Source organism: Rutilus rutilus (genome assembly GCF_951802725.1).
Source record: "Rutilus rutilus genome assembly, chromosome: 7".
Classification (NCBI taxonomy): Eukaryota; Metazoa; Chordata; class Actinopteri; order Cypriniformes; family Leuciscidae; genus Rutilus; species Rutilus rutilus.
Genome location: NC_140221.1, coordinates 17,520,809 through 17,548,111, shown reverse-complemented (window position 1 = coordinate 17,548,111; position 27,303 = coordinate 17,520,809). Strand labels below are relative to the sequence as shown.

General features: G+C 37.6%; 1 protein-coding gene across 9 annotated transcripts in view; it reads right to left on the bottom strand.

Annotated features, from left to right (window-relative positions):
• mctp1a (multiple C2 domains, transmembrane 1a) overlaps window positions 1–27,303 on the bottom strand; it is a 187,207-nt gene that overhangs the window by 128,712 nt on the left and 31,192 nt on the right. For 3 of the 9 annotated variants that reach the window (XM_084412904.1, XM_084412906.1, XM_084412905.1), the window contains exon 1: window positions 8,589–8,691. The exons of 4 other annotated variants lie outside the window; for them this stretch is intronic. In XM_084412904.1, the coding sequence (XP_084269030.1) occupies window positions 8,589–8,630 (42 nt within the window). In that variant the 5' untranslated portion in view covers window positions 8,631–8,691. Of the gene's footprint in view, window positions 1–8,405; window positions 8,742–27,303 lie in introns of those variants that run through there. 2 more of the 9 variants (XM_084412908.1, XM_084412907.1) reach the window with 2 other exon arrangements.

Sequence of the window (27,303 nt, the reverse complement as noted above, 5' to 3'; positions counted from 1 at the left end):
TTAGAATCCGCTTAACACCGCTCAACACAGCTTGTTTTGTTCAATGCAAGCCACACGCTTGTGAATCCTTTCATTATAATCAACAAAGTGTAAACACAATGTAAATAAGAGATTCATTGTACAATTAAGGCAGGTTTTTTATTATTATTACGGAAGTTTTTATGAGAGTGCAAAATTCAATGAGCTTGCACTTTAGAGATCGTGTTAACAGTGATACACTGTGCTCGGCCATACACTGATTACATTACTTGTCCGTTGCAGCAACACCCTTGTCGTTTTGCTTTTTTATTGAAATTAAAAAACATTTAGTTCAGTTGGCATTGTCATATGTCATTCAGTATGAACTTTAAGGAGCTGTCTGATGCGATCAAAGTTTAAAATCAATACAGGCAAGTATTCTGTAGTACAAACAAAAACAATTAAGAACCAGGTAAACAGGGGGGGGAAAATCAGCATCGCCTCAAATGAAAGCCCACAACTAATTGGATTTTCTAAATCATATTAAAACCAGTTAATTGTGGGCTATGTTTTTACGGCACATAGTTCATCTAAATGACCGGATGATTAAGTTTATAATCAAAGTGAGCAGAAACAACACAATACCAGTTAACTCCATCTCTGGAGAATATGCCACTTCCCAAACTGCTATTCACTCACTTTAATCAATAAGCAATTTGGGCATCAGCCTCAACCATCTCGAGAATAGCAATCCATTTAAACAATAAAATATGTAACAAGCACTTACTGGAGACTGTATAAAACTTAATGACACCAGGACAACACTGTGAAAAATAACAGCAGCCACTACTCCACTACATGGTTAATTCATTTAAACATCCACATTAGTCAACAAACTCTTGGCCGTGGTTGCTTTGAGAAACGTATTTAGCCACCATTTAACCTCTGGCACTTCTATAGTTCTCAATACTATTGAGGGACTCCAATCCCTCCAAGGTACTACTATGAGATAACGAGAGCTGGAAACTACTAAACCAGCATTAATAGACTTTGACAGAGCTCTTGACAACCTTTATCTACATTTAAAAGAATATAAAATTCATTCTAGCAGGAAAACAGCAATGGAAGGATACCTGAGTGTTACACTGTAGATAAGAATAAGAAATAAAAGTCACCACAAAAGTAGAACAACATATAAGCAGTATTTAGTAGATAATAAAGCTGTGGTTCTTACTTAAATAACAGTTCTTGGCAAAGTTTGAGAACTTCTCCCACATCTTTCTTACAGCAGCACATTATTAGCTAGATACCGAGTGGAATCACATCAAATCGTCTTCTGGTGTTCAGCAATCGAACTATCAAATCCACTTCTATCTTATTACTTCACATTTGACCCTTTCAATTGTTAGCCCTTAGAGACTTTCCATAGTGAGTGAATCTCCTCGTCCACCTACAACCCATCAAATATTGACTCGTATGTAGAACTCTTATGTAATCTTACACAGTTTCTGGAGCCGTTTCCTTCACTACGGCAATCTCAAGTGGAGTTTTCTTGTCAACAATAACTATCTTGTATTGAAATATCTAGGACAGTGAATTAATGAGAGTACAATAAAGCTGCTTTGATTTCCAATTTCAAAGCTGTACTTGTAATATATGACTTATTAAGAGAGTGAAACAATTTCCTGAAATAGACATATAACCCAACATTCTGAGTTGATCATGTTCCATATTTCCGTTTCTATTCATTTCTGCCCTAATATTGTAGTTCTGTAGATGAACGAGCGGGACCTGAGGGAGCAGCCACCTTTAATAGACTCCTGCCTCTGGCTACTGTGACTATTATAAACCTCCATTAACCCCCTCAAATCCTGCTGTATCCACCCCTGACCCAGAGGCTCAGAGCACACGCCTAACCCACTTTCACCCTACCAGAACCAGCTGTGGTGAGGAGGGCCAGCAAGTGGTGCCAGGGCGAGAGGACTGGTCTGGCAAATCCAGACTCCAGATGGACAGACTGGGGTTGGTATGTGTTTGATCTGGGCACGTGTAGATCCAGTGCAAAGGGAAGAGCTTATCATGCCATGCTTTGGTTGTCATGCAGTATGAAGGACATAATGGAGTTAAAGAGGGTGTAGCTCTTCATTTGAGCTGATAATCAGATAGTCAGACACTGAAACCATTTCCGATGAGTAGCGAGGAGAGAAAGCGGATGAAAATGAGAGAGGAAAGCGCATGAGAGGAGGGTGAGGCAGTGGGACTCAGGAGTCAAGCTAGCTGTTGCGTATGTCTAGACCACATTATTTAGTGTAAATCAGTACAACAACCAGAAATTCAACCTCTATGTTGTTTAATGACATGTTGTCGCTGTTGCTGTAGAGAAAGCATTTGTCGTATCTGTGTACGAAACAGTTTCACAAACAGCATAATACCTTAAAAACGTTTAAAGAATTAACAGAAGTACAAGCTCATGTCTAAAAACTAATGTCTATGAAAGCAATTAGATGCTTAAACAAACATTGTATTATGTATCTAAATACTGTTTTCCACCCAAGCCATCTCCTAATTTGCCGGCCAATTCATCTCGGCTAGGAAAACTGGGATAGCGGGTAAGAATAAAACACACATGGTTGCAGATAAGTCAGAAATCACTTACCTATCATCTAAAATCACGTTTAAAAAAAAAAATATTTAAATATATACAGTATAATAAGAAATATATATCATAAATATATATTTAAGAACCACATTACATCGGGATAGCATATTATGTTAATATGAAATAAATTCAATAAATAAAATGACACCAGTGATGTTTGCATTACCAAGTGTCATGTGACAGTCTTTAAAATTGGCATGAAAGTCAGCATCTTTTTTTTTTTTTTACAGATTATTGCAGTGTTTTTTTTATAAGTGATTTATCCATGCACATTATTCATGTGCCTTTGTAATCTTTAACCAAAAACATTGACTTCTCTCCCCCTCCATCTCTTCTCTGATTACATGTGCATTGGTGCAAAGGGGGTTCCAGCATCTTGTCACTCACATGAGACCAGAGCTATTAGCAAATGACAATGATCTAATGATCCAATCAATTCTCAATGAATAAAAAAAAGTTCCGCCCTACTTTTCCTTTCATTCAAGAAGCAGTTTCACTCGGATAAACATCACAACTTACGTTTCATGCCAACTTTAATGCTGCACAATGAGTTCATAAACTCCGCTGAGCTGCTACTACCGTCAACCTGCCTCTATTATTGAATGTGACACAGTGTCTTAAAGTGCTGTGAGACACCAAAAGATAGTGAGCCTCGGAACAATAGTGAAATACTTATATCGCAGCCATTTTAAATTTCAAATCACTTTGGATAAACACATCTGCTAAAATGCTAATAAAAAAATCATAGATACGACTATTCAGGTTTGTCTGGCCGTTAATGCACTAATTTCCAAAAGAAAGAAAAAATGCGGCTCTCGAGACTGAGTATTTAATGGTAGTTTTAGTCAGTGCACAATGTAAAGAAGAAAGATTCACGTAACACAACATCCGGGCATTAAAAGCAATCAGATCAGGATGCTGAGTCTGAGAAGGAAACTACAGGTATGGAAGGTCGCAGTGACCCGGAATAAAGCAGAGCAGCAGGGAAGCACCATGACAGGCTATAATCCATCCCACAGGCCAACACAGCTCCACGGGAGAAACACGCCTGTGTCTGACACACATTGTGCACATGAATACACAGAGAGAGCGATATAGAGAAATGTGTTAGAGAGGGGGATGTGTGGAAGATCAAGAAAATATGTGTACTGAATATTCACGGCTTAGGATTTTGTGCTGAAATATCATATGCAAAAGTGGTATAATTGTTTAAATCCACGGGTGTCAGTTGAAATATCATAGAAAAGGTAAAGGTCACAGTCAAAATAGTGAACAGAAATAGTAACCTGGCTAAATTACATTTTGACAGGTGAGGCAGGAATGTATAAGAGATAGAAGGACAGATGTATGCAGGCAACAAGGGACAAAGGCTTCCAGGGTGACAGGTGAATCTGTATAACCAAGGCAGTTGAAACAGAGAGAGAGAGGCAGAAGAGATGAGAACAGATAGACAGAAAGAGTGTGAGAGCGACTAGTTGTGTGAATTTTTAGACGTCTGTATTTGTCATAAAAGTGTCATGAGGTGCTGACATAGCACAAAAAAGACTCAAATGAATACATGCTGAAATGCTAAATGCAAAGACCAAACCTTGGTCTCAAGACCAAAAAATGTTCGTCCAATCATTGCTAAATGATGTCCTACCTGACTGTCAAAATATGTATTTCCATAACTTAGTGCACCCTGGAGGTACCACACGTCATTAGAGCGTTCCATGAGGCTATGCAGAGTTGTAGACAGAAAGTCACAGAGCGCCACAAACAAACAAGCAGCCACCTTTTAAGTTCCTCCTGAACCATATGTTTTTCTATGTCAACACTATCAACGGCGAAATGAATCTGCAGCAGTCAGGTGCTACAGTTCTGAGCTCTGTAAGTTGTTTACATTCATTATTATTGTAATGTTATGTGCTTGGAGACATGAGGTAATTTAACGCGGTCTCTAATTTAGAGTGCTCTGAAGGGAGGGTGGGATCTTATGCTTTCAACGCTAGTTTGCTATTGCTAGCCTCTCCAAAACTGCCTACCCTACCTTTAAAGCCAGTCGTGCCTATCACTGAGACTGACTGGGATCATTTGAAGTGCTTAAATAATGGACTGATATGGTGTCAAAATCTGACTTCCTGCCAGATCCCACCTTGCTTCTCCCTCGACACAGGAAAATGAAACATGACAGCATGCATTTAATGACACTAATTTGCATGCTTAAATTTCACTTATTTGAATAAAAAAGGTGATTAAAATTCAAACTGCACAATTATCATGGTTATCTGAATTTTTTTCTTTGATTAGATCAATAATTCAATAATCAATAATCAATGTTCCAATGCAGTGTTCACATACAGGGTTAAAAAAATTGCAAACTGCTCTAAGACTCCTGAAACAAAGTGTCACCCATAAGCGGATGAGCCCTTTATGCTTTTTTCGGCACCAATGACAACAAAAGCAGCATGAATCTGCAGATATGTAAGCTTTTATTTCTCATATGCATTATCTCACCTGTGCAGAACATTCCAGAGAAAAACTGTGTTACTCAGAGTTTGCTTTTATTGCTGAGGAAGCTTATAGGGTTTTTCAAGTATGTTTCATTAAAGAATCGTTGCAGACATACAATAAGTATAGAGAATGAAGAGAATAACATTTTGGTCATCAACATTGATTCACAAGTTCACACATACAAATAATCAGATAGAGTAAACGAATATGCGTCTTTGGCGTGCTGTCCGAGAGGAGGGCTCAGAGCTCTAAATTTTGGCCCGAACAGATACTTCTACCATATCCCTGGCTGGGGTATGAACCAGCCGAAAGTGAGGAGACAGGGAGGGGGAGGGATGCAGAAAACTGTTGAGGAACGTAGGTGAGTCATACATATATAGGCCTCCTCTCATGCTGATTGGATAGATCATCTGAACGTTTGTGATTGAACTGGGGTCATATGGATTACCATTGGGATATGATAATATGGATATCCCTTTAAAGAGATCTCATTAGTGATTATTTTCTTTCCTATGGGATACTCTAGTCAGCTGAAGTCTGTTGGCCAATGGCAACACTTTCCACCCCCACAGCAATCAACAGACTCACAGTAATCACAGCAGACTCTCGTCTGATTGGCTGCTGCGTGCTGCTCTACGTGAGAAAAATCATTACAACTTTTTCATTGCGCTTCCATCTTGCCACACAAAATAAACGCCAGAAGCCATTACAAAGACTTCAGGATTTTACCTCAATAAATGTTATTATCACTCAAGTGTGATATTGTTTTTATACCGCAGTTCCAAAAACAAGAAGTTATTATCAAGTAACTGACCTTTTAGAAACAATATTGTTAAATATCTTGTTTATTTTTGCTGCGGCAGCAAAAAAAAAAAGTTACAAAGCTGCAAACCGTTGAACTGGAACATAGACAAGAGGAGTGATACAAACAGTGAAATGTTCCAGTGCTGTTGGAACTTTTGGAATGCCACTCGACCAATCAAATTAGTGGACTAATCGCAGAATAATATGTCTTCAGAATAATATGTTGATCAGAGCAGGTACAAACTAAAAACAAATTGTCAGAATGAAGCTTTTCAGTGTACTCTATATAAGAAGAAGATCTGAGGAAAAGACAGACGGAAAGAGAGATAGACTGTGAAGGAGGTGAGATAGGGCCAATCCACCTGCTGAATAGCTGTATATCAAACACATGAATTAATCATTTCAATGCCAAATCAAATTATCTGACTCATTCTCTATGAGAATGCTCCTATTAGCAAATTCATTCATTTATAATGAGAGTTTCGCAATCACATTAGCATTCTTTTCTGTCTTCCGCTATTCTGAGCAGCAGGAATGCTTTTGCCATCTCTGCCAATTTGTATCCCTCTTCATACAGCATAATCAATAATGCTTCATAAATACTGTAGAAATGACAGACTGGATTTTCAATTCACCAGAGACTTTCTTTCTGGTGATTAAGATTGTTTTGCAAATGTCAGCATTTCTACATTAAATAGGCCAGTGGTTCTCAACTAGTGGATCTGGTCTGATTGGGTTGCAGACAGCAAGGAGAAAACAATGTTAAACGCAAATAATACAATGCAACAAATTATGCATAGTTAGGATAGCAAAATAAATAGACTAATACACTTTTAAAAGGGAGGAGAAAATACTTTCCTTTTCCTTTGCAATGACAAATGCCTAAGTCTAAATCTCTACTGTATTTTGCGGCAGTCTTCTGGCACTTGATAGAAGCTAGTCAAATTAGACAGATAATAATAATAAATGCCAATAATTGAATTTAAAGACAATTTTATGTACTTTTGCACAATCAACCAATCTGTTACAGTAGGCCCTATCATACACCCGCAAGTGCAAGTGTTTTTGGCTAGTTTCACCCCGACGCAGTTATCTTTTTCACGTCCTTCGCCACATTGCTTGAATGTTTGCATTTGCACCCATTTGTGCACCCATGGGCACGGTCTGAAAACGAGGTGTGTTCAGGCGCATTGTTGGCGTGTCGCTATTTTGAGGCAACTGAAATAGACTGCGCCATTGACCAACTGAAACCTGGTCTTAAGTCAATTTTTTTTTTCGTTATTTAAAGAGCGCGTAAGCAATATGCGGGTCCACAACCCACTGATGAGACTCTGATTGGTTTACGCCCAAAACACACCATTTATCATTAAGAGAATAGGGACAACCCTTTTAGACCACGCCGACCATTTTTCCCGTCATTAAACTAGCAAAAGTGGATTCGGACATGACCTAAGTGCACTTGCGCCGTGCGCTTCAGACCTTTCGCTTAGCCTTAGATCATTAAAATAGTTGGATTGCCACTTGGTTTTACTTAGATAGATAGATAGATAGATAGATAGATAGATAGATAGATAGATAGATAGATAGATAGATAGATAGATAGATAGATAGATAGATAGATAGATAGATAGATAGATAGATAGATAGATAGATAGATAGATAGATTTCAAAGCTTTATGCCAAACCTTTTGAAGAAAAGAGCAAAAACCGGTACATTTATGCCTGTTCTCATTGCATAAAACACTTTGTTCCTGTTGTGCATATTCCTGATTTGTTTGCAAAAAACAATAAATTATTTAAACTCAAACTTTCCACAGCATGCAATATGAAATATGACTCCTACTGCACTTTAGCAATGGAACAATTTTTTAGTATCTCACATCTTTGCATATTTTCATGTACACTTTCATGTGTTTATTTGCTTATGGTTTGTGGAGAAACGATCAGAAACAGCCCAGGGAAATGAAATGAAAACCACATCAGGTATGAGTTTCATCAGAACACCTAGACATTCACCATCAAACACGGAACACATCCTGCAGATTGGGGTGTTTCCTCCACTATCATTTACATCACACTCTGTAGGCTCGTGGAAACACTTCTCAATGGGATTTTCACAGCCTGCAACCTGATACTGCTGTTGTCCTCCAGCAATCAGCTGTCAGGGTGAAAAACAAACAAACGCGACAGCTGTCTTTGCGAAAGAAATAGAAAAAACAACCAGCAGGAAACCCCCCCCTGGTCTCCCTGCCATTTCTTTCTCTCCTTCTCCACACCTCATCCCTCTTTTCTCTCTACCCTTACAGCACTCCTTTTGTGCCATCCACAACATCCCTCTCAAGTTCCCAGAACACGTTCTTAGAAACCAAACACTGTCCCAGAAATAAACACAGTCCCTAGAGCAAACAACACATTGAAACATTTTCACAACCTAATCACATCTATCAAAAATGTTTCAAATGAAAAAAATATGACAGAGCATCTCTTTTACCTGAGCCTGACTTTTCGATTCCATCACGCAGATGAACACACCAACTTTAACAGGAGATTAAGGTCCCTATTCACAAAGGCTCCATGCCACACATGTGCCACAAAGGACTCCATCTGCAGAACATTCATTAGAGGCTAAGCTGAAAGGAAGGCTACAAGATAGGATCTAAGAGAGGATACATACAGACAGTCTTTGTCCCTCCGAGGAAAGAGAGAGTGCAAACATCCAGTCACAGAGATGAAGTGTCCACACACTCTACCCTCTCACTGCTGCCACTGCCACTGCTGAGTCTGCCTCTGGTTTGCTGCCCTATATGAGCGGGAGCCCGCCTCGCACACGCACACACACATATGCATCCAGTGCACGTAGCAACTAGCTGTCAGAAGAGACAGGGAGGTTTTCTGCTGAACTTCTCAAATATCTCTCAATGGCAAGGTACACACACTCATATTATCTCATGAGCTGCTGGTTTTGATATAGAAAAATATGGACTTCAGGATACTGTATTGTAAATTCTTAAGCGCACACACAAAGTGTAAAGTGGCATTTTTCAGGGATGAAGTTTAATGAGCTGCTGTAGAGCATTTAAGGGTCAAAAAGCCACTCTGCAGTGTCTCAGAGGACAACTGTCACCATTTTACCACTCCTGTCCTCTCTCAGCCCTTATCACTCTTTATTTTTCCTTGAACACCTCCATGTACAGTACATTGTTTTTTCATCTCTTAAAACAGCACATTTTCACCAGACATTTTCTCCTCTTCTCTTTTGAAGGGATTCAAAATCACCCAAATTTGACAATTCCGTCAATATTTACTCACTTTCCTGTCTTTCCAAATCGGTGTGATTTTTTTTACCAATAAAGACAACCAGATATGACACACTGATCATGCCTATCAAGCCAGCCTAGTCCATTGTTTTGTGCTCCATATCCCAAGTCTTCAAGCATTTTTGGAACAGTCCACGTTGTTATTAATATATTTGCTGCAGCTCTCAAATTTCATCATTCATTAAACAGTTTTAAACAGGCATGTTATACTCATTCATATCATGACATCAAAACCATCTTTGTATCTGAAGGTGTACACATGTAAGATTTAAGCACTTTAGCTGAGGAGAAAATGATCAGTCTTATCCAGTCACAAATCTATCATAAGAGAAATGTCTTTTTTTTCTTCAGTTTGATTACCAACATTATTTTCCTTCTCATTTGTTCTGCAGAAGAAAGAAAGTTATGTAGGTTTAGACATGAGAGTGAGTAAATGACAGAATTTTCACTTTTGGGAGAACAATTCACCAAGGCTTTTTACTAGTTGTAGTCCTAGATCAATTTCTAGTCCAATTTTACTCACTCGCTTTCCCCATTACTCACTTGGACTAGCATTACTCTCCACTACATCCTCCATGCTTTTATCCAGTAACATGCTCTCTGCTCCAAAACACCACCGAAATGAATTACACACTATTTATGGAAATAACTAATGTGCTCTATGCAGGTGCATAATGACTGGCTCAAAGAAGTACCAAAACTGAGCCAAAATGGTTAATTGAATTTCCACTGAAAATAATTCAAGCTGAACCATGCAGGCAGACTGTTATCGCTTCTATCTGCACAAATGTTGGAGCAGCAGTTTGTCCCTTTTGAAAAAGATAGATGCTGTTCTGACAAGTTTATTGTTCAATTCAGTGAAAGATTAATTCAGTTTCATTCAGATAAAGTAAGAGGCAATTAAAAATGTACGAAAACTCAACACAACGGTATGATGATTTTATGGTGTCCCTCAAAGTTCTGTCCTAGGCCCACCACTGTTGACTGTTTACATGCCATCATTTCACGTTTGTGAAACATTATACACAAACATGGTGTTAGCTTCTATTGCTCCATGTATGACACTAAGCTAACAGCTGCTACAAAGATAATGGATATACTTTATTATGTCAACTTTAAGACAATAAAAAACACATACATTGAAACTAACATTGTGTCCAATATTTGGAAATCAATATTAAGGAAATTTTCCTTTTCCTTAAGTTTTCATTTGAACAGTGATACAGTATGAAATGGGAGATTTCTGATTTCAGCAGGTTACAAAATGAACTATAAATAAGCCTTATGGCCCTATGCCACTGGCTTTTATAAATGTATTAATGTGACGGCTATTTTTTGAGTTCCCACCACACCAGCACATACCAGCACATATAAAAATTATCTATATTATATGGCACTTTGTTTATTTTTGAGCTAATGATTTAGCTTGAAATGTACATAATTACAGCTATTTAATGACCTGATCAATAGTGCTAATCCCACAATCTGCATCTACTCATTGAAGCCTCGCTAAACTAATGCCACCATAATTAGAACTTTTATGGGCTGTGACTGTGTGCAGGATCTGTAAGAGGCCATTAATCACAATTAATCTCTCCGATCCTCTGCCCAGGTGTTCTTGAGCAAATGGATTCCTGTAGAAATGCCTCCACAGAGAGATTGTGGGTCTCCCACATCATGAAAATGGGTCAGCCCTGGTGCATGGAAAAACCCACACCTATGACTCGCATTGGCTGCAGAGGATGGGATGAGAGAAAAATAAAGCAACTGCACTTTGATGAAATGAAGGTGGTTTGATAAATAGTGTCAGTGAACACAGACATAGTTGGACATCTCAAGTTATTTTAGGTCAAATGTATTCCACTGACAAATCATGGCATTCAACAAACTCCAACACATATGAATATATGGCAGTTATGTAAGTAGTACCATGGTATTCTTTGAAGTACCTCATATGACTTTAATTTGATGGATGCAAACTAAAAGTTAATATTATTTCTAATAAATCAATGAGACACAAACACAGCTCTGAATTCAAAATTCAATATTTCAGAACACATAGTGTTTTTAGTCTTTTGAATGGCCATCAGTCATCACTAAAATAACTAATCAGTAGCTTTTGTGATGTAGCAATCATAGGATTTTTACTGCAAGCTAGTGGTGCAAAGTCTAGTATAGTTTAAATTACGAGTAGAGCTTCTTCCATCTCTTGATTGAGGATCCCATCTGACCCCAGCAGGAACCCAGTGCCACATCACAAGAACAGAGATTCTCAGTGAGCCCATCTCCACTCAAGTACTCTTACATAAAGTAATCAAATTTTCATCATGTGGAACTCAAGTGTCCTCTCTGAATCTCCAAATGTCAGTGCTGCTCTCCTCTATTATAACAAGCAGCAGATGCTTTTAGTCAAATAGAGAGATGTACAACCTCATAGACCTTTCTGAAGGAGAGACCATGTGTATAGCTTTTCCTATATAGCTCATTAAGTCAGGAAGAACAGAAGGAAACATCCTGTAATGAGGAACACAGGAAACTTTGGCACTGTTCTCAAGACATCACTCACCACCATGGGCGTCAGTTTGGTTTGAAATGTGCTGGGGACAGAGACGCATTCGGAAGTGCATTTTCAGAAGTGCTGGGTACAATCTTTTTTTTTCTCTCTTTCGCGCAGGTTATGTTTTGAAAGACGATGTCCTGTAGCTCAGGCACGGCCCCACTTTTCAACAGGCCTACCCAAAACTTTCAAAAAAAAGAAAAAAAAAAACTTTTACTATATTCTAATTTTGTCAATAATTATACAAAAATCGCCAATAAGCTCATAATTTGTGCTAAAATAGTGTTTAGTTTTAAAAAACATTTTAAAAAGCTGGTTATATTTTGATGTTTCTGCGCAAGTTCAGCAGACAGTGAGGTTCGGGTTTGCTCCGATTAGAGCTTGTGGGTGGAGAGCGCATTTCTGAATATTCCGCTCCGCTCGTTCATTCCGCAGGGTTGCTCGCTCAACACAGATGTCCTGTTGCCTGGTTCGAAAATATGTGGAATAAGGGCTGCTTCCGACTAAAAGTGTTTTTCCTAGTCGACTAGTAGGCTAGTTGTTCATTTAAATCATTCGTGGACAAATCGCCCCTTTATATTAATTTAATTAGGCTACTTATAGCCTACAGGATAATGAGCTTACTTAATATAGCCGCACTCAAGCGCACGACCGCACGCATAAAGCTTGCCACAAAGAACCGGTAAAAGTAATGATTATGACTGCGTCTAAATGTGTCTAAATACGCTGTGAATGTGAATGTGCATTATACGCTGAGTTTCGGTTCATTTATGAGACAAACTCCAGTTCACTCGCCGGCGCCTCCATGTCGTGATTCTGCTATATTTACTTCTTATTTATTAAATCCAGGCAATTGGTTCATGAAACATTGATTAAAATTAAGATATAATTAATACAAAACGAAATTCACTTTAAAGAAAGGCAGCTGTTCTGTTTGAGGTCTCTGTGAAAGTTTTAAAGCAGTCTTTTAGTGCCGCTTTCAGAGCACTCACGTCCGTAACCGAGAACTGACACGTTGTTTTTTCCCTCATAAATGCGAACACGGAAAATAAAATAAAATGAATATTATAATGTTTTTTTGTTAGGTCAGACAATGATTACCAAATTTCTCTCTCATATTGCTCCTCACAACCACTGAAAACGGTCAAAAAAATCGAACCAAAAGTCAAAATAATATGGACATCAAAACCCAGCTTGAAAAACGGGTAAAGCGATTCCTGTGTGTTATTGTTGTTTGAACCATCTACCTTTCATGAATGGCTTGTTTAAATATTAATGAAACATTTCCATATATATGTCATAAGGAAAGTCTAATCTACCAGTTAGCTCCGCTGGTAGCTAAGCGATAACTTGTTGTGATTGGTCGTAGTGTTATCCAATTGCGTGCAGTGAGATTTTCAAATGCATGCTTGGTGCCGCCCTTCGAGCTTGCCGATTTTCATTAGTCGATGCCAGACCATTAATCTTTTAGATTTAGGTCTGGATTTCCAGGCTAGAGGAACACTGCTTGCCATGACAATGGAAAGCCACTGTGGAAGCAAGCAGCAAAGGAACAGAACTGTCTAGGATTGTCCAGACCTTGTTGGGAAGAAAATGTAGAGGCTGCAGTTCCCCTGGGACCTCTTGGAGCTTTAATTGAATGTCCCTGCACTAAACTTATCCTAAAAGCTGATAGGTCAGTCTGTAGGGTGCACTGAATGGTTCGCTGAAGCATTAAGGCACACACTTGTCCTTGTAGCACCTTCTGTGATGGGACAAAGTGAACCGTGCAAGTGAACGGTGCCTTGTGGTATCATCCCAAAGAGGCACAAAATCACTTTCACGGACCTTTACCTTGACTGTTCCAAGCTGGTGGAGTGATCTCAACCCGAGCTGCTGAGCCTTTAGCCATATTCGAGAATCTACTAAAGACATATCTCTTCCGCCAACATTTGACTCAATAATACTAACACTTACTATACTATATCTATTGTATATATATTTTTTAAACTTGCTACGTGTGCTGCACTGGTCTAGCTGAGACTGGTCACGACAAAAGAGAGGATGTCATGAAATTCTTACACCTTATTGTGATGATTTGTAATTGGAGAATTCTGGGGACAGGTTACGTTGAAACCACTGCTACAGTATATAACATACACATTTATTTTATAGGGAATGAAATGAGCTTTATTTTCACTGATGCAGCATAACATCTTGTCAGTTCCTTCAGTTTCATCTGACATTTTTCAGAGACACATAAGGTGCAAAGACATATAAAAATGTTGTATTATATTGAGGTATGGAGGTTTGTTGAGAATAAAATAAAAATGGTACCATAGGAATATTCACAGTTAGATAGAAACTACAAAAAAGAACAAAATATACATATGTATACAAAGTGATGAACATGATTTAGACTTTAGGCTTTAATTTACATCTAAACAACAATCGACACACACAAACACACATTATAGGCATTTGAGAGTATGAAATTTTCATATCACGATAATTGCTAAAGCTTTTATCATGGTATTGAAAATTACAAAACGTGAGTGCTGGTCCGCCCCTAAACCCAACCCTTAGTGGGACGTAAGCATTGTACGAAAACATACGAATGGGATTGTATAAATTCATATGAATTTCCCATCAATTTACCAAAATGTAAGTTAGTTACAAATATGTTGGTTTACTGATAGATTCAACCCCTTCTGGTAAATTTTCAAAAGGTTTTCTTAATATCAGGAAAAAGATTAGATTAGAATGTTCACTGTGCTATACATTCACCCCATAGACTTCCAATGGAAGTGCATTACCATGCATGACGAAACAGATGGACGAACTGAAATATTTTTCTGTAGTAATCAACAGCATGCCACAGATGATGTCAGTTGAGCTTAAGCTGTATTTAACCCAGAATATTCCTTTAATATGGTGTGTATACATTATGTGAACAGTGTACTGCAGCACATACAAGCACACACAAGTAGAACATCCTACTTCTTTATGAGCAGAAATGTCTTAGACATTCATATGCACACCCACACCAACACATCAGTCAGTGCTTGTCTGGAATTTCACAGCAGGTAGGAGTGCACAATTCATCTACAAAACCAGTGCATTTGTGCAAATCAGTTCAAGCATATAACTGCAACAAAAATCGAACCCATTAAAACAAACACTCACACAATGTCTGCGTCCGAAAGCTTAAAAAAATGCCTTTGGAGAATGCATTTCAAGGTAGGAAGGCCTTAAGGCACATCCAAATCCAATGTTAACTTAACTTCCTTTCTCCTTAGATACCTTCGTTTGATCGATTTTTAAAGGAATCCTTCACTGCCTTTGATATTCCGCAATGCTGTGCTTTTCATTCAGCTAAAAAAAGTAAATATGGCGTCTGAAAGTTGCGTTTGGTGGAACATTTTTGTGTGTAGAAGTATGTTTTTGACCAACAATTTCCCACTTTTGATGTCATTTAGCGAGAAATTACTATTACATTTTTAGCACTTAATAATAACAAAACAAAAAAACCTTAATGACAACCTGAGTTTTGTTTTGTCTTTGTGTTCACCTTCTGTTTGCTCATTTTCAGTTGACCCAGTTTTCCCATGTGTTTCTTAGATTCATCTCATTCACCTGTCCCTTGTTAATTAGTACATAAGTCCTCGTTTGGTTTAGTATTTCTAGTCCCATGTTTCTTGAGTTCTTTGTCCTGTCTGAATGTCATGTTGGTGATGTGTTGGAAGCCTGTTTCTCCCTGAATTATTTGGATTAAGACTGTTCTCTTGTTATTTCGTGTTTGTGAGTACTCTTTGGCAACATATCGTGACACTGAGACTAGTACCAGTTTTTAGTTTCCTACAAGGACCGAATGCAGTAGCTCTTCCTGTGGTCCACCTCCTGCGGGTACATGATGATATCAGAGTGTTCAGAGATAACGGCTGTTTCATTCATTGTGGATGAGGCACAGAGAACTCGCAGACCATGCACACCATGTTCTCAGAGCCTCCAATCCTTTACCTGCTGATCTGATGGATCTTAATGGATATGTCAGATTTAATGCTAAAAAAAGGGCTGCTCTTTATCTTTTTTTTTTAAAGTCACAATGAAATCAATATTGCCAATTCTTATTTTTTTTTATGCAATATTGTAGTATTTATTATAAATTGTCCATGTACATCATTATTTTTTTTAATTAATTTGCCCTCTTGACATCTCTTCTGTTCTCTTCTCTGATGATGTGAGGCCAGGACAACCTGTTACTCACATGAGATCACACCAATAACAAATGACAACAATCCACAGATCCAATCAATTACCAACGGACAAAATTAAGCCTTATACTGTATGTGTTCTTGTTCAACAAGCTGATTCACTTAGATATGTTACAATAGAGAGGAAAAGACTATTGCAACTTCCGTTTCAAGCCGACTTTAATACAGGTTAGAGAGTTAAGCAGTGTATAAATTTCTCTGTTGCCAAACCTAAAAATCAACATATATTAAGTCACCTAAATCAAAAAGACCTCATTTAGGGTTCTTACACACATTCCATTTCAAAATTCTGTTTTTCTTTTTTTTTCAGACCATATTTAACATAAATGGTTCATCCAGCCTTATTTTCATTATTATATTTCGTATATGGGCCATTCTACAGAATAGGTTAAAACGTCTTTGAATATTTTTTTTGTCTTTTTCCACATTTTCTATGTATGCAAATTGTATAATATCCAAGGTACACATTTAATTGTACAGTTAAATCTCATTGTATTTTCATAAAGTTTTGGAATACTCCCCTATTTTGTCACTACCGAAACAATAATAAATAATTTAATAAGAAAGCTTATATTGAACTATTAAGGTTTTGTTTACATCTACCTTGTAAATATATTTTTTGCTATTTTATTAAAAAGTTTCCACAGGTATAACAATTACAATTTTAACACTATTTCAAGTGTAATTTATGAGATTTGTAGTATATCTTTTTTTTTAAAGGCATAAAGTTTATCACTGGTTTCAAAGTGAAGGACTAACCAAACACTATAATAACATCTTAGTTAATAGTTCAATATACTTTATTTTTGACAAAACATCCCCTGTTTCGGTTATGACTGCACATTTTCGGTAGTGACGGTAATGTTTTGGTATAGCGATGATATCACATTACAGAATTTTATCAAACATACGAAAACACTACTAAAACATACTAAAATATTAATGATTTGCATAACTGTACAAAAATGTCGTTTATTTCTTCCAAATAAAGGATGCGTTCCCTTTTGTCACTACCAATACAATGATGACATGTTTTGGTCGTGACTGTTTCGGTAGTGACAATTCTAGATACTTTTGAGCCTAGCTCAAAGATGATAATCAGTACATGGTTACCTAACACAGTTCTGAACAGTTGTACACACACAAAAACTAAATTTGATTATTTTTACATAAAGTTTCATGATTTACAAATAAAAGATATCATTTTCACAATTTGAAATTTAGGGGTTAGTGTTTGGGACAGCCACCTCCCAATTGAAAGTACCCAATAAATGATGATTATAATATATACTAAGCTTACTACTATTTTAAATATTATTGTTGGATTCAATAGCTAATAGTAGGATATTTTAGTCAATAGCTAAGAGTAGGACATCTAAGATTTGGATATTTAAATGCTTTTAAATGTGTTTTTTGGTTGTGAGACAGAAGTTTGCACCAATTCTGTAGAATGACCCATATAGTACAGTCATCTGTAAATATATTGTGTAAAGTGATAACGTGCTTAAATGATGAGAAGAAACCTAAAATGCTTTATAACCTGCATATATTCGTCCTCTGCATTTAACCCATTGAAGTTAGTGCACACATAAGGAACTGAGTAGTGAACACACACACACACACACACACACACACACATAGTCTAGAACTACAATATACAATTTAGTCTAGAACTACAATAGCCATCATGTTACACCCGATTTCTATAAATGGGAAAACAAAATAACTTGCATTACATATTTGAAAAAGTAACTCAGATATTTTGTTGTAAATTTACCTTACTTGAAAAAAGTTTACTTTGGTTATAGCAAACTAAATACAACCAAGTGGTACATACTACTAAGTGGTTCTATGTTGGCCATGATACTGTCTAAAAAGTAGCTTGAAAAAGCTCACTAGGTTTTGAACAGAACTATTGTGTATGTGTTATTTTTGCACAAATTATTGCACTTATCTTTCATACTAACATACTGTGCCGTTATTTTGTCAATTTTAATTTATTTTTCACATAAAGATGATTTTAATACATCAGTTTTGCTGAACGGTGAGCATACACCTCTGAAACTAATGTAAAGATAATAATGAAGATATTATAGAGGTGCACTGCTCTCTAAATTTGACAGATGCAATTCTGAATTAACATCCATCATGAATTAGATATGACACAATCTATCCAGTAAGGGGTCAAAAGCTCCTCTTAAGCTTGTCTACTTGTATGTCAGTTTTTAAAAACATTTAGTTACAGATTGGAAAAGACAGCCTTTGACAGAGCGTCTAGCTGATTGAGTGAAGCATCAGATATCATACTGCAGTGCTGCATGTGTGTGTGTGTGTGTGTGTGTGTGTGTGTGTGTGTGTGTGTGTGTGTGTGTGTGTGTGTGTGTGTGTGTGTGTCTTTAGTGGGCAGTAAGTGAGCATTCAAATGACTGCGCCTGCACTCTCTCTCTCGAGGTTAAACTAATGAAAGTGGCAAAACAAGTATCATCTGTCTTCTGTGCAACCTCCACTTCTGCAAACAATATCCTGAGAGGATCACTGTAAATATCAGCATGAACACAAAGATAATTTGCAGTTGCATTAGACTCAGCACAGACTCTGCATAGACTGCTTCACAATCTTTTCCCGTACCAGTTCCATCAAGGCTCAAGTTCATCAACATCAAACAAGAAATAAGTTCCTACCGATTCATATCTGGACTAGTGGCAAATAACCTGCTATGTGTTATAATAAATACATAAAAATCATGAAAATAATTAGGAATGCACCCAAAAGAAAATCCTGGGCTGAAACCAAAAATTCAGGATGCACTTGGCTGACAAACAAAAATAAATAATAATTTAATAATCAATTAATTATTCAAACTTAAGTCAACACTCAAATAGCTGAAACTGAGTTGTACAAACATTTAAATTGCACATAAGGCCGTTTTATAACAGCTTTTTAAAGTCCCCCTGTAGTCAATAATTCTATCCCTTAAAACTCATTTTTGATCACCAAAATGACATATTTAAACGTTCTTTCCTTGAATAGCTTGCCTCAAAATAGCTTGAATGTAACTCTACACACTTGCCTCATTTAGTATACGCGGTTCTATGACTATGTAAATTATCCCCGCCTCCACTCACTCACACCAGCTCAGAGATCCACTCGTTGTCGATCACACATTGTCCTGATTTGTTACAAGGTAGTTTGTGAGGTCAGAAACACCAGCGATTTCAAACCGCGTTTTTGAGACTGTCTTTGGTTCACTGCAGTTTAAGGAAAAAATACTCAGCAATAGTTTTGACATGCATTTGCATATGGTTTGTCTTAAACATTAAAAACACCACATAGACATATAAACAACATTAAAAGCTTGACTTTAACTGCCACGGGGTAAAATTTACCCATTTTTACCCACTAAGATAGAGGTAATCAGTTTTAGTCACAATGGATAAAAGTCGATTTATGGATGCCAAACAGGTATTAGAGGCACTATATGCCATGAGTGATGGTGAGTCTGATGGTAGGGAGATATCAGGACTGAGTGATGCGTCCTGGGTAGGCTCAGCATCTGACAGGTCATCTGACAGCGATTTCATGACTCGCGATTTCATGATTTTCAAGGCATTACTTTGTGAAGGCAGTGGCATAATACAGTAACATAATATGTTTTTTAGCCATATCAAAACAGTAGTCGTGTGCATGGGTAAATTTGACCCGCTGGCGGTTTTAGGTATACAACAACCCCTGGCGGTTCTAGTGTTAATAATATAATTATTTTGTTGGTGAAATATAAAAATGTAAATAACAATAAACTGTAATAACTTGTTTTCCTGAAAGATTTATTCAGACATACATTAAATAATGAAGGCATCACTAACAGGTTAAGTTCAAATATAATTAATATATAATACAGTACATATATTTAGCAAACGCTCTTCTTTTTCTAGCTAACTAATGAGTTTATGGACATTGAATAGCTTTCTTGAGGTAAATGTAACGTTAAGTAACATTATATAGCCTACAAGCTGTTTTATTGACGTCTTTCCCAAACACTGATTGAGCGGTTACATAAGACAGGATTCATTTCGGTAAGTTAATGTATCTTTCAAGATACCTTTTGTTCACCCATGTTTATTTCGAAAAAAAATCATTTATTGTTTCAATTTTGTAATAAAATCATCTGAATTGAATGCTTCATATTAAAAGTAACCAAGCACAAAGCTTTTTGTGATTATTGGATGGCAGGCACGTTACAAATGTTTAGTGAAGTGTTCACACATCAACAGAAAAGAGCACAGACTAATAGATTTTAAATTTAAGAAACCATATCATTACAACATTACCATATCATTACAGAAGTATTAATATTGTCAATCCAAAGCTAGTGTCCACACAGCTGACATGTTTAACTATTGCAGCTTTTCCACGTTGTGTGCACAAAGACGCTGAACACAGTCAAAACAGGCCATATGCGAAGAGCTAATTAAATGTCTGTTTCGGTCACTGATTTCGGATCTCCAAAACCCTTTTGGCCCAAAACCGAACATAGCTGTTTCGGCTGAAAATTTTCAGTAGCCAAAATTTCAGTGCTTTCCGAAATTACATTTTATAGATTTGACAGAAAACAATCAAAATTACGGCCCTGACTGGAATCACTTAAGTATAGCGGGGTCACGGTCTAAGTGTGCTTGTAAATAAGTTAATTCTTTACGCATTCAGAACGAATGCGTAAAGAATTAACTTATTTACAGATGTGCAGAGTCAAAGTCAAAAATCAGAGTCAGAAAAAGGTGCAGAGTCAAAAATCTTGTTTATACTCAACGCACTTTTGTTGTAATGACTGAGACAAATCAGAAACAAGTATTTGTTATATTTAACAAATAATCTTTAAAACCCCTCAACCAACAACAAACGAGACACCAAGATATCTGTGGACAACCCCTGAAGAGTAACTAACACCAAGGCATGAAGAGTCATTTATGACCAAAAAATTCTTACTCCACATTCCTCTAGTAAAACACACATAGTGCCCATAAAAAGGACTCTTCCACATTCATTCATAGGAATCCGTCTATGAAGAAACATGCTTTCCAGGATGTTGTGTGTATGGTTTTTATTGTCTTGTATAGAATCTTTTGTATTGTATTTTGGTTGTATGCATGCTTTATGATAGAACCAACAGTTAATGTAACCTCACCTATGTTTGATATCTACAAATCTGCATTTTGATGAGCTAAATGATTGTGTCTAATATTATATGTTGATATCTATGCAGCAATTTCAATCATTTTTAATAGTTCTTACATTAATACCCAATCCAGCTACACATGAAAATTAGTCAGCTTCCAAATAAAGGAAATTTACCCTCTGGAAAATTGCACCTTTCCAGTTGGTCAAGCCAATTTCCAATAGGCGTGACCTCTGTTGAACTTAAAAGTCACTTAGCTTTCTGATCTTTTCAGTATATGTCGTGGTTCCAGACAGGGGTGCCCAGCATCTCCCGCCATTTTTAATTTGTCACTCGAACCATTAGCCCAATACATACGCCAAAGCACATTAGTAGCTCCAGTTAAGATAGGATCCACATTACACTCCGTTTCTCTGTACGCGGATGATATGCTTATTTACCTCTCGGATTTACAGCAATCCTTTCCGAATGTTCTAAAAATCATAGAACACTTTGGTACATTTTCTGGCTACAAGCTCAACTATTCCAAATCAATTTTAATGTTGTTGAATACGGATCTGAAGAAATTAAATATCCAATCCCGTATACCAGTGGCGCAAAAGGCCACATATTTAGGTGTTGAAATTAGTCCCAGTATCCAGGCAATAGCTAGGAATAATTACTCATCTATTTTGAAAAAAGTCGAGGATGACCTAGTGAAGTGGGCAGCATTTCCATCGTCCATGCCTGCCCGCATGGCTACAATCAAAATGAATATTCTTCCACGTATAAACTTTATTAGCTCTATGCTTCCAATATCACCCCCAAAGGGGTATTGGCAAAAACTTGAGTCAATGCTTAAAAAGTTTACTTGGAATGGGAAGAAACCGCGCATCAAATGGTCAACATTGCAACGGGATAAATTTCAGGGTGGATGGGCGTGCCCGAATTTCAAGCTGTATCATTGGGCCTTTATATTACGTTCTTTAAAATACTGGTTTGATGCAGAATTAGTGTCACCTTGGAAAACGTTAGAACAGGAGCTGGTGCACTCATTAAGGCTTCAGGATGTGATCTTTTCTGGTCTGAAACATAAGAAGTGTTATTCAGAATTTGGACCAATAATTTCGTATACAGTACAAACTGTGATGAATCTAGAGAAACATGTAGACTTCAAACTGAAATGGCATAAACACTCTCCCATTTGGCACAATACCAATTTATTGACAGGTGGTAAACCATTCATTTCTCAACTGTGGGCTCAACATGGGATCTGGACGTTGGGAGATATCTCAGGGCAAAACTCAATTTTAGATTTTCCTGTTCTAATGTCCCACTTTGGTATCCCAAGAAATTCACAATTCCTCTACTTTAGGGTAAGGTCAGCTCTTAATTCACTCAAGGTTCCCTGGGGGTCTGCATTAAAGACTCATCCTATAGTGTCTCTCATGGAAAGAGCACCCCGAAAGAAAACGGTCTCATTCATTTATAACAATCTCATGTCATACACCACTGCAGAATTGCCTGGGTATAGATCGTGGGAGGTGGATATACCTCTTGGAACAGAGACCATTAATTGGGAGGTGGTGTGGAATAATGTATTTGGGTCTTCTAAAAACCCAAATCACCAATTAATCCACTACAAAATCTGCCATAGGACCTATTTGACACCACGCAAAAGACATTTATTAGGTCTAGTGCCCAACCCCTACTGTACATTTTGTAGTCAGGGCACTATGGGCACATTAATACATGTTTTATGGGAGTGTCCAGATGTACAAAGATTTTGGGGCAAAGTTGTGGATAAGATGTCTGTTCTGGTGCGGAAGAAGTTCCCGCTGGAGCCGGCGCTGCTTCTTCTAAATGACGATTCCAGGTTCAAGATCACTGAGATAGAGCGTAAACTCTGGTTGGCTGGCATGACTGCAGCGAAAAAAATGGTTGTTCTGAGGTGGCTTCCTCCGCACCAATTATCAATAAAACACTGGCTTCAAGCTCTCCTCGAGGTGATCTACCTGGAGTGGTCATCAGCCCGTATTAATAATGCCAAGTTAAAAACGTTGGTGATGTGGGAAAAGGCTGCAGAGGATGTAAAGAAGCTATTGTTATGACTTTTTGTGTCTTTCATCTGTGGTAATTCGTTAGGTCCAATTTGTAATCCTGATCATGACTCTGGTCTAATCTGTGTGCTCCATAGGGAAGTGGGAGGGTGGGAGGAAGGGAGGAAGGGAGGAAGGGAGGGGGGAGGAGGGTTTTGTAGTTAAGGAATGTGTGGTGTATATTGCTTATGTTTAAGGCAATTACTGGAAGTAATGTAACTGCACAAGTTATTGTTGTTATTGTATCTTGGCAAAATTGAAAATAAATAAAAAAGTGATTACAAAAAAAAGTCACTTAGCTACATCAAGTTAATTAATTGATTGAATATAATTAACTGATCCAAATATTAATAATTAATTAAAACAAGTTATGATTAATTATTCATATTTCAATTTTCAATTAATAAAATCAACTTACAATAAAGTAAAATAAGCAATTTGTCACAGAGCCAAGAATAATCATAGTATAAAATGGAAGTTTTTTTAAGTGCATTCGTTAAAAATACATGTCACTGTAAGCAACTGACAAACTTGACAAATATAAAACTTGGACTCGTTTTAACAATTGATGATATAACAGGCAAATACATCTATAGTTTGATTGATTTATTGTCTTAAAACCAAACCTACACCACTGCCTGAGACACATGCTGTTTGTTTCTATCTGGGCTTTTTACTTGTGCTGCCCACAAAGGAGAATGCAAGACTGAGTGTGAGCGCAAACATGGCAAACACCATCTGCTTTGTTGCGTTTTTGGCTGGAAACGAAAGCACATGGCTAGTACACAAGTACGCCGTGTTTACTGCTTTCAACAGGAAAAAAAAAACCAATGTGCTTTTTAGGAAAAATTAAAAGTGATACCGTCATTCAAAGTGGCTTACAAAACAATTTTTCTAGGGGCAATTCCCCTATCCCTTACAGGGCTTCAACCTCCAACGTTTAAGTTACTAGCACAGATATTTAAACACCCTACAATGAAAACACAATGACTTCCTTTAAGCACTTAAAATGATTCAGTCTCATTTTACTCTTTGCAAAGTTAGTAAGTGCCTCCAAGGAAAAGTGTTTCGCCCCCTTATTAGTGCATGATCAGCTTCATGAAGAAAGTTTCCTCACACTTCCATTAGTCATACAGCGGAGATGATTGTGCCACGGACTGAAACACAACCGTAACAAGCCTAATCATAGCATCCCTCCCTCTCCCAGTAGTCACGACCACATAATAGGCCAGTATTTATAGATCTGAGCGGCTCCTACAGCACAGACTCTAGCATTTTCTTCTGAACAGGTCTGAGCCATTGTCTAAGCCATTTTCTGGCTAAACATTTGTAAATCAGACTGTCAGGGTCAATTTTTCAAGAAGAGTTTAAGTCAAATTACTCAAACTCTCAATTGGAAATCATTTGTCCTCCAACTCAAGAGTTATTCTTTATCTGTCTTAGACAAGCCTGTTGCTACAAACCTGTATGACTTTCTTTCTACTGCTATACAAAAAAAGAGGATATTTCAAAAATGTTGGTAACCAAATAGATTTTACTTCCTTTGAGTTGTAAAAAATGACATTTCTCAAAATATTTTCTTTCGTGTTCCACAGAGGAAAGAAAGCCATAGGTTTGGAATGGTGTGTAAATGATACAATAAAAGTTTGTGTAACTGTTAATACAATATAAGGACGCACTGATACAGCCTAAAACACCAAAAACATTCTTCTAAATATCTTGCGTTCCTCAGGCAACTATTGTACCCACCAAGAAAGTAACAAGATATTTACATTATTAGACAGGAGGAATAATTAAAAATTTCAAGGTATCATTTCAAGTTTTTTACAAAGATATAAAAGATGTTCTCTCAGTTTCATACCAGTGATGAATTGTATTTGATTAAAACTGTGCTGAATGTGCTCATTAGTGCATAGAGTTACAGCTCAAACGCACTTAAGGGACTGAGAACGTTTAGGAAATTAGGAAATTGCGGTCATTACGTTTATGGTGTTTGTTTATGAAAAAGCATGCTGGGAAGTTCCTGTGTTGGGTGTGTATATACACATTCTGGGTAAAGCACTTCCTAGAAAAGCAAATTAGTGTTTTTCCCAGAACTTACAGCCAGCAGCCATATCACCCAGTAGCCCAAGACTGGTTGCCCACTGAAGCTGAGCAGGGTTGAGCCTGGTCAGTACCTGGATGGGAGACCTCCTGGGGAAACTAGGTAGCTTCTGGAGGAAGTGTTATTGAGGACAGCAGGGGGTGCTAACCCTGTGGTCTGTGTGGGTCCTAACGCTCCAGAGTAGTGATGGGGACAATATACTGTCAAAAAGCACCTTCCTTCGGATGAGACATTAAACCAAGGTCCTGACTCTCTGTGGTCATTAAAAATCCCAGGATGTCCTTCGAAAAAGAGTAGGGGTGTAACCGCACCATCCTAGACAAATTTAACCAGTGGCCTCTGTCCATCATGGCCTCCTAATCATCCACATATACTGATTGGCTTCATCACTCTGTCTCCTCTCCACCAATAAGCTGGTGTGTGGTGGGCGTTCTGGCGTACTATGGCTGCCGTTGCATCATCCAAGTGGATGCTGCACATTGGTGGTGGTTGAGGAGATTCCCTCTTCTATGTAAAGCACTTTGAGTGCTGAGAAAAGCGCTATATAAATGTAACTTATTATACTGTATACAGACACTCATCAAAAACACATGAAAAACATGTGACGATGTATGTGCCGTTAAAATAAACAATGTGAAAATGCCATATTAACCATTACATTTTTTTCCTTTATTATATTGTTTATAATTAATTGATTGAGGAATACTAAGAAGGTTGATGTCTAACTTTAAAAAATGAATGAGAAGGAGGGTGGTGAATGAAGTTCCAGGTCACTAAAGACCCAAGGTTTGCATTTAAGGATTAAAGTGTAAAGTGTATAGTTTCAGTACTACTAAAGGCACTTATTGGAATTGCAAAAACAAGCATTTTTTTCAAAATGGTTTCCCAAGCTTCATTTACTCAACAAATTTCTTGAAACAACTTTCTTTTAAACACTAAGGAGTTAGACCTGAGGTATGCTTTGTTTTTCCACCTGCCATTAGCATTGATTCTTAGCCTTTCAAAGTGAGGCCTTTAACCATGCAGGCCGTACAAACGCATTTAACGCACGTGCACAACAGTTGCTTTATGATAACTCACCTGACTTGCAGAGGACAGTCAAAGGCTGCATCTGAAATTGCATACTTCTCTATTAAATAGAAGGTGAAACACATGTTCCCAGATGACCTACTACTTCCGGCAAATTTCTGAAGTGTGCATCTGATGGAAACTTTACTATCCCATAGGAGAGGAGTGGCAGTGAAGTGACGCAAGTGACGCAACTGATGCTGATAGGTCGCAAGACAAAGAAAACATGGCGAATGTAGAACGCATAACTGCAATTGCCGATTTCAAACAGAGATGGCGACAAAGAGGAAAAACTGCAGACTGCAGATTTAAGGTGGTTAAAATGACTAGAAATCCTATGGCTGTGGAAGTCTTTTGGAAGGTTTTCATGCTCTGCTACGACTCTTTCATTTGGACTTGAAAAATGTGAAAATGCAGCATTACCCTTATTTAAGTAAGTCAGGGGAAATGTACAAGAGAAGAATAAGGGAGAGAAGAACAGGACAGATGGCAAAGACGTGCTGAGTCAGGAAATGAGTGCACAGACCTGATTTCTTCACTCACGCTTTACAAGAAGAAACACACACAAATACAGACAAAAGTGTCTGCAATCAATGACAGCAGTGACAGACACAGGAAATGTACAGTAGGGTGGATGACACGTGTATGCTGAAATGGCGTCCCTCATCAATTTGTATGTGAGGTGTATATTTTTCGCCTTTTCAACATTTGAATGGACAGTGATAATACTGTAATAATATTACAAATAATTTTGAAAGCAAGGTTCTAGAACGTGACAAGCAGGACTAGAACCATGGTAAATGAGCCACCTGGCCTAATGTGTCCAACCATGTGTTCAG